This window comes from Centropristis striata, chromosome 4 (assembly GCF_030273125.1).
Source record: "Centropristis striata isolate RG_2023a ecotype Rhode Island chromosome 4, C.striata_1.0, whole genome shotgun sequence".
Taxonomy (NCBI): Eukaryota; Metazoa; Chordata; class Actinopteri; order Perciformes; family Serranidae; genus Centropristis; species Centropristis striata.
The window spans coordinates 20,519,672-20,535,695 of record NC_081520.1 but is presented as its reverse complement, the minus strand read 5'-3'; the positions used below and the strand labels follow the sequence as shown (position 1 = coordinate 20,535,695).

Sequence of the window (16,024 nt, the reverse complement as noted above, 5' to 3'; positions counted from 1 at the left end):
TTCTACACATAAAACTCACATTTTAGAGCCATAAAATTAAAAGCAAAAGATTTCTACAAAGTGTGCATTTCAACATGAAATCAGTGGTTTAATGGTGTCACAGGGCAGTAACTTCACTGAGCAGCATTACATTAAAAAATTCATTTTCTGACACGGTCCGTCTTCTGTACGGCTGTTTCACATCAGAGCTGAGAGCTTGAGGTACTGATGGACAGACTCGTCTCAGGACTCTTATATAAGACTCATTTGTGTCCTTTTAGCTTGGAGACTGTGGTGGTGGGCTACCTTTAACTATGGCTGCTGGGGTTCTGAGGGACAGAATTTTAAGAAAAACAAATCCTGATATATTCTAACATTTTGCAGATATTGACAGCTGATTATTTTTAATTTAGCTTTGAGAAATAGAATTGATATAGCTGGTTTACCTATTAAAGATAATATAAAGTTTTGCAGAAATGGCTGTATAAAATGGTGAGGAACATTCATTTATGCACAAATTTGCTCTTAGCATGATTTATAGGAAAGGCCTAATGTGAATAAGGTTAGCCTTCCAGGACATGAAGCAGGGGAAATACTTTTTTATAGACTTTGTAGATAAATGTAAATAGCAAAGAAAAACGTGACCCACATTATTATTATTACCTGCAGGATGGAAATCACACAGTATTTGTATCGCCACTGAACACAAACAGTTGAGGATCAGTGCCAGCAATGTCCCCCCCCCCCCCCCCCCCCCCCCCCCCCCCCTTTAAAGCAACCTAGCTATTTCTTCCGTTGTCTTCTAACGATAAATAAAGAGTGAAATTGAGCTGAGCTACTAGCATCTTTTTGGCTCCTTACTGATCATGACTGGTGGTTCCTTTAGGGCTGCAGAGAGTTAGCAGTGTGAGGCTAACACAGTAAAAGCTGCCAGGAGGATTTATGTCACAGAAGGAAGCTAAAGCAGCGCTAGCATCCAACCTGACACACACACTACATTCTACCAAATTAGCCCTAATGGACCTGGGGAGCAGAGATCACAGAGGAGATTTAGGAGCCGTGAAGCCGCCTGGAAAATCCCTCAGTGTGTGTCTGTGTGTGTGTGTGTGTGTGTGTGTGTGTGTGTGTGTGCAGTGATTTACTCCACCACGCCCTGCTATCATCAGGTTAGGGTGAATGCATGTTTAATTTTTTGTCACATTTCTTCTGTTTGAATGAAAAGAAACTAAATGTAACCTGCCACACCTCGAGGATGAATATCTGCTGTATTACTGCAGCCAGAGTCTCAGCTGGTTGTGACAGCTCTCTGTCTGAAGCTCTAAATGGATAAAATATCTCAACATGCTCCTTTATATTCCTCCTATGCTGCCTAATGTCTTAAGTAAGTCAGAATAATGTTTGTGACATTTAAAACTCGGCCTGGACGCAGAGGAAGAGGGTGCTTTTCTGCAGCAAAGGTCAAACAGAAAAGGGTAAAGCTGCAGAACAATAGTCATCTGGGTCATGTGATTCACTCAGTGGAAAGTATGTTAGCACTTCATTTAGCAGATATATGCATATCTATATATACTCTATAGAAGGTTATAAAGTATATGAAGTAGTAAATGGGTGGGGTTTCCTAAAACAGTTCAAATCTAGAGATATTCCAGACTCACCTGCACTTTTTCTATTTGTGTCAGTCTTACATAAACATTTACATCTCTACAAATACTGTTATTATTATAATATAAAAGCTGCATATTGTATTGCTTCCATATATATAAAAGGTTATGAAGTATATGAAGTAGTAAATGGGTGGGGTTTCCTAAAACAGTTCAAATCTGGAGAGATGTTCCACTTCAATGTTTAAGACTCGCCTGCACTTTTTCTATTTGTGTCAGTCTTATATAAACATCTACATCTTTACAAATATTATTATTATAATATAAAAGCTGCACATTGTATAGCTTCCAGATATAACAGGTTCATGCCATAGATTAGGTTTCACGTTAATATTATGTATGTGAGCTAACGTGCTGTTGATCAAAGTGGAGCTGCAGAAGCAGCAGGATGAGAGCTGACCTTATGTTTGTGCATGGTGAACAGGCAGACACCATCCTGGCCTCTCTCCTGGCTCTCATGGCCTCCTTCAGTCTCTGTCACGCTCTTTCCTGGTCAGAGAGTCACTTGTCCGGCATGCTTTGTCATCGTCGCCTCCTCGCCTCATAAAGAATCCTCCTCGTCCTCCTCTTTCACCAGCCACATCCACAAATAATCAGCCGCAAGAGAAATAATGTCATGGAGCTGAAAGTTACAGAGAGAGGAGATCCACTCGTGAAGCTAAAAGGCTCTTTGAGGAGCTGCAGGGTGTCCAGACTGTCTGCTGATCTCCTGATGGGAATAAATCTGAGCCCAGCTCCTCCTCCTCCTCGTTGCCTCCTCGCTGCTCCTCTCATCCACCATCAGACCTCCATCTTTCCTCCCGTTGATCCAACAACAACAGTGACTTTCTGTTCTGTGTGCAGGTGCTTCAGCTTCTCTTCCACCGCAGCAGCTCACATCTGCTCCTCCGAGCCGAGGAGGAGCAGTTGTACGAGGAGGAGGACGGCTCGAGGAGAGGAGCGCTCTGATTGGCTGGCTAGCCATGGTGTGTGTGTGGGAAGGTCCCTGTGGTTGGCTGTGAGAGAGCGGCGATGCTTGATGAGGAGGTGCTTCACCTCCTTTCCTCCTCTCACTGCTTCATCAGCCTCCCTCCCTTCCTCTCAGTCTCCTCCTCCTCCTCCTCCTCCTCCTCCTGTCTGCGCTACAAGCTGCAGGCAGCCTTCACGCTCCTCGTCCGGAGCATCGCGCCTCCTCTTTGCGCCTCCTCTTTGTGCTGAACACAATCAGCGCTGCGGTGGCTGCATGCGCTCAAACACACACATGAATATGGAGAAGAGGCAGAACGACGTCATGATTCTCAGCAGCATCCTGCAGAAATAACTACATGACCTAAATTCACCAGAAACCACTTCAGCATCACTGTCAGCATGTGAATCAGCTCTGGGATCTGATTTATCATCTGGGATCTGATTTATCATCTGGGATCTGATTTATGATCCGTGAGCAGCTGCAGCTTCATTAGGGAGGAGAAGAGTCACAGAACAGATCTGAGATCAGACAGAAAACAGCAACGATGCTGTAGATGTTCATATGCACTGTAAAAATAATCTGTTTCATTTAGGGGTGGGCGATATGGCCCTAAAAGATTATCACGATATTTCAGAGTATTTTTGCGATAACGATATTGTTGACGATATTAAAAAATACTGAAAAATATATAGAAAAATATATTTTAGTCTGTATAAATAAATAAAAATCGTACAACAAAATAAAAATCAATCATAAATCTAAATTTAGTGTAAATTGCTAATCTCAACAGTTGCCAAATACAAAAAATTTACTCTCGACTCTTGAGTATTAGCAAATAATAAAAAATAACCATCTAGGGGGTGCGGCGGGCCCCCGGGAGAAAATTTTGTACATTTTATAGTACAATCAATCTCGTCCATTTTGAGAGCTAAATGTAACCAAACAACTCACATTACTTTTTTTTTTACAGTCAACAGGGCTTTCCACTAGGGCATGGAGCAGCCAGACTGTGTGGACTAGAGACATTTTTTTCATAAAAGCCCAAATTTGGTGCCTCTCACACATTCTAATGCCACTATTCCATCATATACACTGATCTTAATCATTGCCTATTTTAATGAATTATTGTAAAGGAGAATAAGGGTTCTTCTATGATTTATTTAAGGCATCTTATTTTGACAGTCTTCTTGTAAAATCGGAGGTGGATTCTGTGCTTTTATTTTGAAAGCGGCATTGTTTAGCGACAGGAAATATTAGTAGCTTTTTGTGATTAAAACCAAAACAACTTTAATTGTTAGCTAATGTTAGCTAACGACCGGCATAATGCAACAGTGTGTTTGGACGGTTTGGACCCCTGACAAGACCGGACAGGTTGATATGATTTAGATTGGCGCGCGCACGCAGATGTACACGGAGAGTAGGTAGGCACGGCAGCTTGCTGTATTCAGCTCGTGTGTTTAAATGTGTGAATGCGCGCGCATGTCTCGGAGGAGGATGGAGACGTGCGGGTCGGGTGACAGACACTCTGCTGAGCAGAGACAAAACGCAAAATAACTTGATATCATGAATAGTGTAGATATACTTTCAGTAGCTTGAAATGTGACGTTAGCGCAGCACATGATACTATAGCGGGCCGCCACAGTTTAGGTAATTAATAGGAAATCCTTACACCACTACATCAAGAAGTAGGAATGTTGCCAATATCGTGATATGCATTTTTTTTACCCATAAAAAAAATATACCGGTATAATCGTGAACGATACGATATGGCACACCCCTAGTTTCATTTACGGTAAAATACCATAAAAATACAGTGTGTGGGTTTTCTGCTGTCTATTAATATATTAAAAATATTATCAAAAACTGCAATTTAGACTGTTATTTTAAGGGTAATTAGGGATAATTAGGATATCTCTACATTAATTTTACATGAATGTTTTTTATATTTTTACAGTTTATGTTTTGTACTATTCCTTCATTTACGGTAATTAAGTGTTTACGATGGTTAAATACATTTTTAATTTTACACCGTATTTCTGATCCAATTTGACAGTTTTACTGTCATTTCTACAAACATTTTTTACAGTGTGTAAGGCTGATAAAGGGAACAAATGATGTTGTCATTCGATGCTAATCTCTTCATCTAATCATCAACTAATGTAACCTGGAAGAAACAAATAAATGATTGCACAAAGTATACCTGCTTAGAAAAATATGAGTAGAGCCTGACCTGTTTATTGATTTACTGGCCGATCACAGACATATTAGTATCACTATATATGTTTCTGATATGTGCCAATATAAAACAGAACAGAGAGGAAACGATGGCTGGGTGGTTCAGAAATGGTTTCATATAGTTTACATACACTAACATTTAATATAAATGGTAAGAAATAGCTGATTCTGAACATACACTGGTGTTTATTAAGCTTTTTTATTTATTTACATTTATTTAAATGGTCAGAAATTAACTGATAATTAACATACAATATTTATTGAGCTTTTTATTTATTTATTTAAATGGTAAGAAAAATGGTGACAAACATTAAAATCTGATCTTGAAAATAATGTTTTTTTTCGCTTTTCAAAACGCTCAATGAGTTTTAAATGTTGCAAATGTGATCAAAGGTCACAAATATAAGATATAAGTTCTATATTTTTGTACTAAATATATTTGAGCTCATCTCTGGTTTTACTTGGTTATCATCATTAACTCTTTGATGCCCAACATGGTCTAAAGTCCACTAAGTTTTTATATTCTATATCTTTGCAATAAATTAATTTCATCATTCAGTATTGCAGGTTTTCCTCGATTAACTTGTTTTTGATCATCATACATCCTAATTTTTTGTTTTCATTTCTTACTTTTTGAATAAAACCCTTTTTTTTATCACTACTCTTCTAATGCACAAGGTGATTTGTGACCCATGTTGTGCATTAGAAGGTGTTGCTGAAATGCTGAAAAAGGAGTACTCCAGCAGTTTAATCTTGCAGTTCCATTAAGTTAGAGGGACTCACTAGAGACATATTTATCATACATCCTAATTTTTTTTTTCATTTCTTACTTTCTGAATAAAAACCCTTTTTAAAAAAATAATTTCTGACCCATGTTGTGCATTAGAAGGTGTTTATATGTTTTCACCAATTTAAAACCTGACAAAGAAGACACAAATATTAACTATCCTAGTTTGTTAAATTGGTGTTTTTCCAATGGAAATTATTATTTGGTGGCTCTAATAAGTATCAAATGTTAAAATATGTGATTTTCCAATGTAATCTGGTGGTCCTAACAACTATTTTAAAGTTAAACCTTCAAAATAAGACAAACATAGTTACACATATACTCACATTGTTAATTTAGTGAATCACTTTTTGTATCACTACGCTTCTAATGCACAAGGTCATTTTAGACCCATGTGTGTAAACTTGATGTAATAATACAAAAACTATTTTTCTTCATAAAGTATGAAAGGAAAAATGAATATAATGATCTGTTGTAATAATAAAAAAGATATTCAAACACACAGCAACATTAATAACATGGGAATGAATGAGGGTCATTTTAGACCATGTTGTGTATTAGAAGGTGTTTATATGTTGATCATCAAAGAGTTAAACACAACCTGGAGTTTTAATCCAGTATTTTAGATGAAAGATGACGTCAGGACTCGACGTTGCCTCGTTCTTTTTTATGTTGTGACGTCATGAAGAAGTAATTTGCCGACTCAGCGGATTAAATCCAGCATGTTATCTTGGCCAAACATGCTGATTAATGCTCCAATGTACAGATTTATCCTTTCCTTTCTAAAGGTCATCTGGAACAAGAACCTGGTCTAACTGCTCTTTTTGTGAGGATCATTTCCTCACTATATATATATACATATACACTATATATATATAACCCTCAGATCTTTGCTGCTCAGAGTGAAGACAGATCAGATTCTGCTGACCTCATCACTGGAAGATCACGTCTCAAACCACAGACGCTGATCGATAATCCAGAAACTGAGACAGCAGAAGAGCAACGGGGACAAAGAAGAAGAGTCAGAAATGTTTGGAGAATCTCCATGATGGTCGTTATAAAGACGAGATCAGTTACTGTCACATTATTCAACTGGTTTTATCAGGAACCATCAGAGCTTCTGTCTGACTCTCTGGAAGAAGACTTGGACTCAGTTGTTGTCAAACATGCAAACTGCAGAGTTTCTAAAAGCTCTTCCACTGTGCCCACTTCACCAGCCAGAGGCTCTCTGCATGCATTATTTACTGCTAGCTTTATAGCAAACTAGCTATCGATTCTGTTTGACTCACTGAGGAAATACCTGCAGTGGGGCTACAGGGTACAGGAGCAGACCAGCTCTGGAGATCCACGAGACACTAGAATAATATACTGGATATGCATCATTGGAATATGAGACAAGAGGCACCAAAACAAGTTCATAAGAAGAAGAAGAGCTTCAGCAGGAGAGAAATCAACAAAGTGTCACTAATAACTGGTCATCCATGCTTTTATTTCATCAAGGCTAGACTATTGCAGCTCTCTTTAGTTTGGACTAAGTCAAAAAACCATATCTGAACATATGAGCCCTGATTTAGCCCCGAGCACTACTGTTATACTGTGGATTTTTTCTTCTTCCTCTTCCGGACACAATTTCATCCCGCTACAAATTATATATCAAAACGTGCAGTTTGATCGGGATCGGTGTGCTATTACTTTTCTCTACGGAATATGAATTTTTCGCGATGTAAGTCGCAAAAAACTGCCCAAAATTTTGCATTGAAATGAATGGGACGGCCGAAAAAAAATGAGTGTAAAAGAACAATAATTGGAGATTTTTAAACGTCTACTTCTCCTTTAAACTTTAAACAGTAGAAACAAGTCTTGTGTATCGGTGTATTAATCCACGTTTCGATAGGTCATATAGTTTTTTATCAATCCCTGTTCAATGACCATGATCATTTTTGGAGAAATTCTGAGATTATAATGGGTGTGTATTGCACGGAATGTTGGTGTCACAGTGTGTGACATCATCACCAGAGTGTAGAGGGAGAGAAAAAACTATCAAAAAATAAATTTTAAAACTGCGCTCCAGGCCGCAAATTCCACTCTACAGAAATAATTTATACATAGAAACGTAGGAAAATTAGTCTTCTCACTCATAATCCTCTGGTAAAGCTGTCAGAGTTATAGTTTGGGCGTAGGACGCACAGATGATCCACCAACACACACCAACAGCCTCATTGGCTCCCATATTAAAAACGCAGGAAGATTTCTGAAAAAGGGAGATGTAACAGTTTTTTTAGATTGCTCTAACAAAAGTATTTTTTCATTTTTCTTAAAAAAAACATATGTAGACGTTCAGGAAGAACTCAGGACGCTCAAGTCGGATCAATGATAGGTATTATGGTTTTGCTAAAAATGTTTTCTGTTCGAGGCCAGAAATTCCAGTCTGTCCACCTCTGTTACAGAACATTCTACAGCTGCAGTTAATTCTGTTGATTGCTCTGCTCTGATTGAAACATAAAACATTGAACTCCTTGATGTTTTCTTTACAGTTTAATGTCACTGAGTTTTACAATCGACAGGATCAAGTCTCTTTTCGTCCTTTCAAAATAAAAGCATCAGTTATCAAAACAGGCTTTTGCATAGAACTGTATATATATATCTAATGCTGCAACAATTATTAAATAAATTGAAAAATAATCTATTATTAAATTAATCATCAACTATTTTGATAATCTAATAATTGGTTTGAATCGTTTTTTTTAAAGACAATAAGTCCAAATTGTCTGATTTCAGCTTCTTCAATGTGAATATTTCTGGTTTCTTTGTTCCTTTATGACAATAAACTGAATATCTCTTTGGTTTGTGGACAAAACAAGAGAGTCTAACTGCCAACTTCCTGCCAACATACCAAACGGGAGAAAATGGACTCACTGCATCAACAAGAGATGGAAACAACCAGAAATTAAACACCAAAATACCCACAATTCCATTCAAAGCCCAACAAAGAAGACACAAACAACACACACTAATAAACCAAAGTCTCTGTGTTGTGTGTTGGAGAGCAGAGACTCCTAGTGGTCTGAACCTGGACGAGAGGCAGCCGCACGCGCACACACACACACACACACACACACACACACACACACACACACACACACACACACACACACACACACACACACACACACACACACACACACACACACACACACAGTGTCCACACTGCAAAAAAGGTGTGTCTAAAACCAGATAAAACAGTAAATCTGAGGGAAATGATCTTGCTGCATGGACAGATAATTTACCTTGACAAGATTTCTTGAATTAAGATTATTAAATCTAGAAATAAGCATGTTGAACACTTAAAATAAGAATAAAACCAGAATAAAACCACAAAAAAACTGAATAAAACCAACCTGCCACAGAGCTCCCATGTTGTGGCCTGATAGCAACATCACATCTCACAGCTTCAGTTTGTCTCACATAATGCTCAACTGTAGCCACATGATGAAAACATTAGCAGCATTTAAACTATGTAGATGTGGATGATGCCACACATGTTGAAACCAGCTTCACACTGCAACAAGTCAGCTCTTAAAAACAAGGGGAAAAGTACAGTAATTAGGTGTATTTTAGCTTGAAAATAGTAAAATTATCTGCCAATGGAACAAGAAAATGTGTCTTGTCAAGACTTTCCAAAACCAGTAAAAATATCTAATCTGAATGAAGCCACAAATACCTTAGAATTACAGCCATCATCTTGACATAATGATATGATAGGCATTATATTTATAGAAACCAGCAAAGTCACACTAAAAACTAGTCAACTTTTCTTCAGACAGCTACAAAGATTTTTATCTGGATGTAGAATATTTTTCTTAAAATTCTTGAAATAAGACAAAAGCCGTGAAATATCAAACAAGTGAAGCAGTCTAAAATAAAAACTGCTGACTAAGAAGAACTATCTGATCAGACAGAAAATAAGCAGATATCCCCTTGATCTGAGATATTTACTCTGACTTAGATTCAGTTGTTGTAGTGCAGGAAGACGTCTTCAGTGTTTTGTACGAACTTCTCTACTAATTCAAAGCATATTTGATGTTCAACTCCTCCACAGAGTGAAGCAGGAGGAGCAATAATCCATCAACTCCTCCGTTCTCCTGGTGCAACACAAACATCTTCACCTGTCACTCACCTGTTCAGCGTGGGCCTCGAACCCGCGAGCTTCAGGACGGCCACCGTGTCTGTGTGACGCCCTGAAGAGACAGTGTGTGTGTGTCCACAGTGTGTGTGTGTCTACAGTGTGTGTCTACAGTGTGTGATCTGCTATGGGTCAGCTAGCTAACAGAGTAAAAGCTCCAGAGTGGTGTGCGGGCCTAGAGGCTCTCTGTTTGTGTCTCTCTGCTGTTGTTTGTCCAATAAAAGCAACAATGACATTCCATGGCTTGCAACTGTATTCAGAGCAGCTTCCCACTGTAAAGAGCATTCACACACCTTGGTGGGGCACAAAGACAACAGAATCTGTGTGACATGGGGGGCGGGGCAGATGGGGTGACTGAGGCCAGACCCACTGGATCCCTGAAACCAGATGGGGTGACTGAGGCCAGACCCACTGGATCTCTGATCCCTGAAACCAGCCAAACACGCTGCAGGATCCCACCACCACAGATAAAGGAAGAGAGATCAGACTTACCTGATTTTGTCCGCTGCACTGTCAGACCTGCAGAGGAGAGAATCAGACATGAGGACTGGATCTACTGAATCTACTGAATCTAATCTACTGAATCTACTGAATCTAATCCACTGAATCTACTGAATCTAATACACTGAATCTACTGAATCTACTCCACTGAATCTACTGAATCTAATCCACTGAATCTAATCCTCTGAATCCACTGAATCTAATCCACTGAATCCACTAAATCAAATCCACTGAATCTACTGAATCGAATCCAGTGAATCAAATCCACTGAATCCAGTGAATCTACTGAATCTACTGAATCCACTGAATCTAATCCACTGAATCTACTGAATCTAATCCACTGAATCTACTTAATCTAATCCACTGAATCGAATCCACTGAATCTAATCCACTGAATCTAATCCACTGAATATGATCTACTGAATCCAATCTACTGAATATAATCTACTGAATATAATTTACTGAATCCACTGAATCTAATCCACTGAATCCACTTAATCTAATCCATTGAATCTAATCCACTGAATCCACTGAATCTAATCCACTGAATCCACTGAATCTAATCCACTGAATCTAATCTACTGAATCCACTGAATCCAATCTACTGAATATAATTTACTGAATCCACTGAATCTAATCCACTCCACTGAATCCACTGAATCTAATCCACTGAATCTAATCCACTGAATCCACTGAATCTAATCCACTGAATCCACTGAATCTAATCCATTGAATCTAATCTACTGAATCCACTGAATCCAATCTACTGAATCTAATCTATTGAATCTAATCCATTGAATCCACTGAATCTAATCCACTGAATCCACTGAATCTAATCTACTGAATCCACTGAATCTAATCCACTGAATCTAAAACATTGAATCTAATCTACTGAATCCAATCTACTGGATCTAATCTACTGAATCTAATCCACTGAATCTAATCCACTGAATCCAGTACTACTACAAATATCACAAAGACGATATCAGAATACCAAAATAAAAAAATAAAAAAATAAAAAAACTGTATTCACAATTTTAAGTGTATAAACAATTAGTATTGTCTCTGAACCGAATAGTTTTGCATGTTTTTCATTGTGTTTGAAGTTCTGCACAGTGGCAGATTATTCTTCCAGAGTTACCAGACTAACTGAATTTCACCTCAGGGATAAATAAAGTAATTTTGATTTGATTTGATTGATTATTGGTATTGTGCTAATTGTCAAATTAGATTCTAGTGGCTGCCTAGTATTGTGTAATTTGTGTGATCTAAACATTCCCAATAACTCCAGAGGGCTGTTAAGTCCTAAAGTCAAAACATATTGAAAAAAGGTAGACTTAATATATCTCAAAATTCAGAAAATGTTTTCATCTAACAAAAACACTTGTGTCCTAACAGGACTCAACTTCCATGACACTTATTCTTGTGTTGTATTCTCTCTGAAATGTACGTCGCTTTGGATAAAAGCGTCTGATAAATTACATTGTAGATTGTAGAATTAATAAATGATTTATAACATTTCAAGCTTCATCACAATACAATGTTGTATCGATTCTTTGGACAATAAATGCATATTAGTGTATGATAATGTTAAGTTTAAGTTAAGTTAAGTTTTTTGTTAAGACAAAATATTCCTTCTGAGCACCTTTGCATAGTGATTTGTTCACAATCACACAGAAAAGCTTTATTTTCATTCCAGCTCAAACATTCAGGATATCGGCTGCTATATGAGTGATTGAGATAAAATGATATTGATCGAGCTCAGCTATCAGTTATTGGATGTGCACTAATCTCCCCAGCTGAACAAAGATAAAATAGTTGTTATTGTTGTCAAAGAAGAGCGATTAAAGACAGGCTGTGAATATTAAAGACCACAAACCAAGACAAACATCTTGTTTCAGACATTTAACATCACCCTCCTGTTATGTTTGTTTCTCAGGATAATGTTTGTGTTTGACCTGTGGCATGTTTAATTATCCAAAAAGTGTCAGAAACATATATATATATATATATATACATATATACATATATACATATATATATATATATATACATATATACATATATATATATATATATATACATATATATATATATATATATACATATATACATACATATATATATATATATATACATATATACATATATATATATATATATATATACATATATATATATATATATATATACATATATACATATACATATATATATATATACATATATACATATATATATATATATACACATATACATATACATATATATATATATACATATATACATATATATATATATATATACACATATATATATATACACATATATATATATATACACATATATATATATATATATATATATACATATATACATATACATATATATATATGTATATATATATATATATATATATATATATATAAAACCATTTTGATCAATATTTAGTGCAATCGTTTTCTTTACCTCTCACAGATCAGGTTCAATGAGGATAATTCACTCTTTTCTTTTCTCATGAATAAAATGCATGTTAAAACTTTTTCAATGTAGATTGTAAAGACCTACATATAAAATACAATGGGTTTACAAGACATTGATTTAAAAAAAAAAAAATTTCTTTTTCTGAAAAAATACTTCAAACTATTTTTCAGAAGATGCAGAGAGTACAGCAGAAACATTCATCTGAGTGATCTGCAGCTCAGAATATGCAGGAAACACTGAATCCATGTGACAGCATGTTTAGTGGGTTAAAGTTCACAGTATGATGTCACCAGTGGGCCATTAGTCCCAGTCTGCCCCACGGCTAACTGCTGCATGACCTGGTTCAATGTGAATGAGCTCTGAGATAATATAGAATATTCAGAAACCACATTTAAACTGCAGCAGCTGATCCAGAACTGGTCCTCAGTGAGACCAGTAAGTGGATCACAGCTCTCAGATCAGATCTGGTCTCATCACATCATGTGGTGACATTAAGTAAACAAACCAGCCAGAAAAACAATCATGGTCATGTTAGGGGTGGGCGATATGGGCAACAACAAATATCTCCTTTATTTTTTTGACAATATCCTTTTAAATGTGATTTCTTTATGAAAAAAAATTAAAAAACTTAAGCATTCAAGAAACTCCCAGTTAAACTTCAACGTAGAGACATTAAATGGTTGAACGTTCAGGTTCTCTCTCCTGAGGTTAATGTTGCAGCATACAAAGATGAGCAATAAAGTGACACATTATCATTTCTTAATATTATTAACAAAGTGACTTTCATGCACCTCTCTCTACCGTCTAACGATATCATTGTAGATAATATATATATATATATATATATATATATATATATATATATATATATATGGCCCACTTCTAGATCATGTGCCTGCTGCCCTCTGGGAGCAGATACAGAAGCCTTAACTGCAGAATCAGCAGGACGAAAAACAGATTCTTCCTCTGGGCTGTCACAACTCTCAACACACACACACACACACACACACACACACACACACACACACACACACACACACACACAGGATAAATACATTAAAATGTGCAATAAAACGGACATGTGTAACACAATTGATATGTGCAAAACATTCAATCTACCTCATCTATAAATGTATAGCATTTTCAGTAGCCATTTATTTATTTTTATACTTTATATTTATTACATCACATGTCCTTGTTCTTGTTTGGCTCTATATCTTATTAAAGTTAAGCACTTTAATTATCTTATTCTATTTAAGTATACTTGTTTTTTAACCTTTATTTTACTAAAATTAAATCCTGTTTTCGTGCTCCTCCTCTCATATTTGCCTTGTTTCTTTTACATAGAGCTGCAACTAACGATTATTTTCATTATGGATTAATCTGTCGATTATTTAAACGATTAATCTATTAGTTGTTTGGTCGATAAAATGTATAAAAATATCAATGAGTGTTTCCAAACCACAAGATGACGTCCTCAAATCTCTTGTTTTGTCCACAAACCAAAGAGATATTCAGTTTATTGTCATAAAGGAACAAAGAAACCAGAAATATTCACATTGAAGAAGCTGAAATCAGAGAATTTGGACTTATTGACTGCTCAAACCAGTTATTGGATTATCAAAATAGTGGACGATTAATTTAATAATCGATTAATGGAATAATTGTTGCAGCTCTACTTTTATATCTTGTCTGAACGCCTTCCTGTTGCCTTGCCTTGTTAATATCTGCTCAGAGGGAATATTAAAGTCAAGTGTGACAGTTATATAAAGAAGAACTCTCCAATGTGACGGCGTGTCCCGGTGTGTAATCCTGATTCACAACTCACAATCCTGTGCTGCGTCATCTTCACATTACTCTCTCAGCAGAGTCACACTGTGATATTACATAACTGTCTGCAGTTAGAGAGGGGGAGCTCAACTCATGCAAATGCTCAAAAAACGACAGCAAATGAGCAAACTTGTCCTCATGTCATCATCGGTATTTCATCCCTGCCCCCGAAACACCACGGACGCCCGATAATCCGCCTGAAGCAGCTAAGAATCACAGCTCGTGGTGCATATTAGCCGGCAGCATGCTTCAGTCACTTCACCAGAAAATGCAGCAAACTGCAGCGCAGCAGACAAACAAACAGACAGACGCAGCGAGAGCAAAAGAGCAAGAGAGCAAAAGACAAGAGACGGAGAGAGGGATGAGAGGAGATAGAGCTGCAGCTGTTTTACCTGCAGAGGAGACATGACATCCCTCTAAAGCCAGAAACAGAAACAGATCGCTGCTGCAGACGCTCCTCTATCAGCAGCAACGAGCAGAGCAGCAACTAATCCACAGAGTTCACAGGTACTGTCCTAACACCAGCTAGGAGAAACTGAGGAGGAGAGAGGAGCCGGAGAGAGAGATAAATACAGGGAGAAGAGACGGGACGGAGGGAGAGACAGAGTGGAGGTGTAGTAGAAAGAGTGGAGGTGTAGTAGACGGAGGTAGAGAGAGAGAGAAAGAGTGGAGGTGTAGTAGACGGAGGTAGAGAAAGAGAGAAAGAGTGGAGGTGTAGTAGAAGGAGGTAGAGAAAGAGAGAATGAGTGGAGGTGTAGTAGACGGAGGTAGAGAGAGAGAAAGAGTGGAGGTGTACTAGACGCAGGTAGAGAAAGAGTGGAGGTGTAGTAGACGGAGGTAGAGAAAGAGAGAAAGAGTGGAGGTGTAGTAGATGGAGGTAGAGAGAGAGAAAGAGTGGAGGTGTAGTAGACGGAGGTAGAGAAAGAGAGAAAGAGTAGAGGTGTAGTAGATGGAGGTAGAGAAAGAGAGAAAGAGTGGAGGTGTAGTAGATGGAGGTAGAGAGAGAGAGAAAGAGTGGAGGTGTAGTAGACAGAGGTAGAGAAAGAGAGAAAGAGTGGAGGTGTAGTAGACTGAGGTAGAGAAAGAGAGAAAGAGTGGAGGTGTAGTAGACGGAGGGAGAGAAAGAGTGGAGGTGTAGTAGACGGAGGTAGAGAAAGAGAGAAAGAGTGGAGGTGTAATAGACGGAGGGAGAGAAAGAGAAAGAGTGGAGGTGTAGTAGACGGAGGGAGAGAAAGAGTGGAGGTGTAGTAGACGGAGTTATTACGAGGCTAGACGGAGAGGATTCCCACACATGTTCTCTTTTTATAACAACAGTCCTACAGCGTTTTATGGGATGATTTAGGTATCCCTACGCATTTGTGATGACAAAACTTTAAAAAAAAAGCTCCGTTAGATATTTAGGGCCACGGGGCAAT

The 16,024-nt window shown here is 37.5% G+C and overlaps 1 protein-coding gene across 10 annotated transcripts in view; it reads right to left on the bottom strand.

Annotated features, from left to right (window-relative positions):
- Positions 1-15,175, bottom strand: part of LOC131970107 (protein Aster-B-like) — a 117,203-nt gene extending 102,028 nt beyond the window's left edge. For 4 of the 10 annotated variants that reach the window (XM_059331384.1, XM_059331383.1, XM_059331394.1 and 1 more), the window contains exons 1-2: positions 15,002-15,175; positions 10,287-10,313 (exon numbers count right to left, since the gene is read on the bottom strand). In XM_059331384.1, coding sequence (XP_059187367.1) covers positions 10,287-10,313; positions 15,002-15,021 — 47 coding nt within the window. In that variant the 5' untranslated portion in view covers positions 15,022-15,175. The remainder of the gene's footprint in view (positions 1-10,286; positions 10,314-15,001) is intronic. The other 6 variants (XM_059331390.1, XM_059331391.1, XM_059331388.1 and 3 more) reach the window with 2 other exon arrangements.
- Positions 15,176-16,024: the final 849 nt, after the last annotated feature.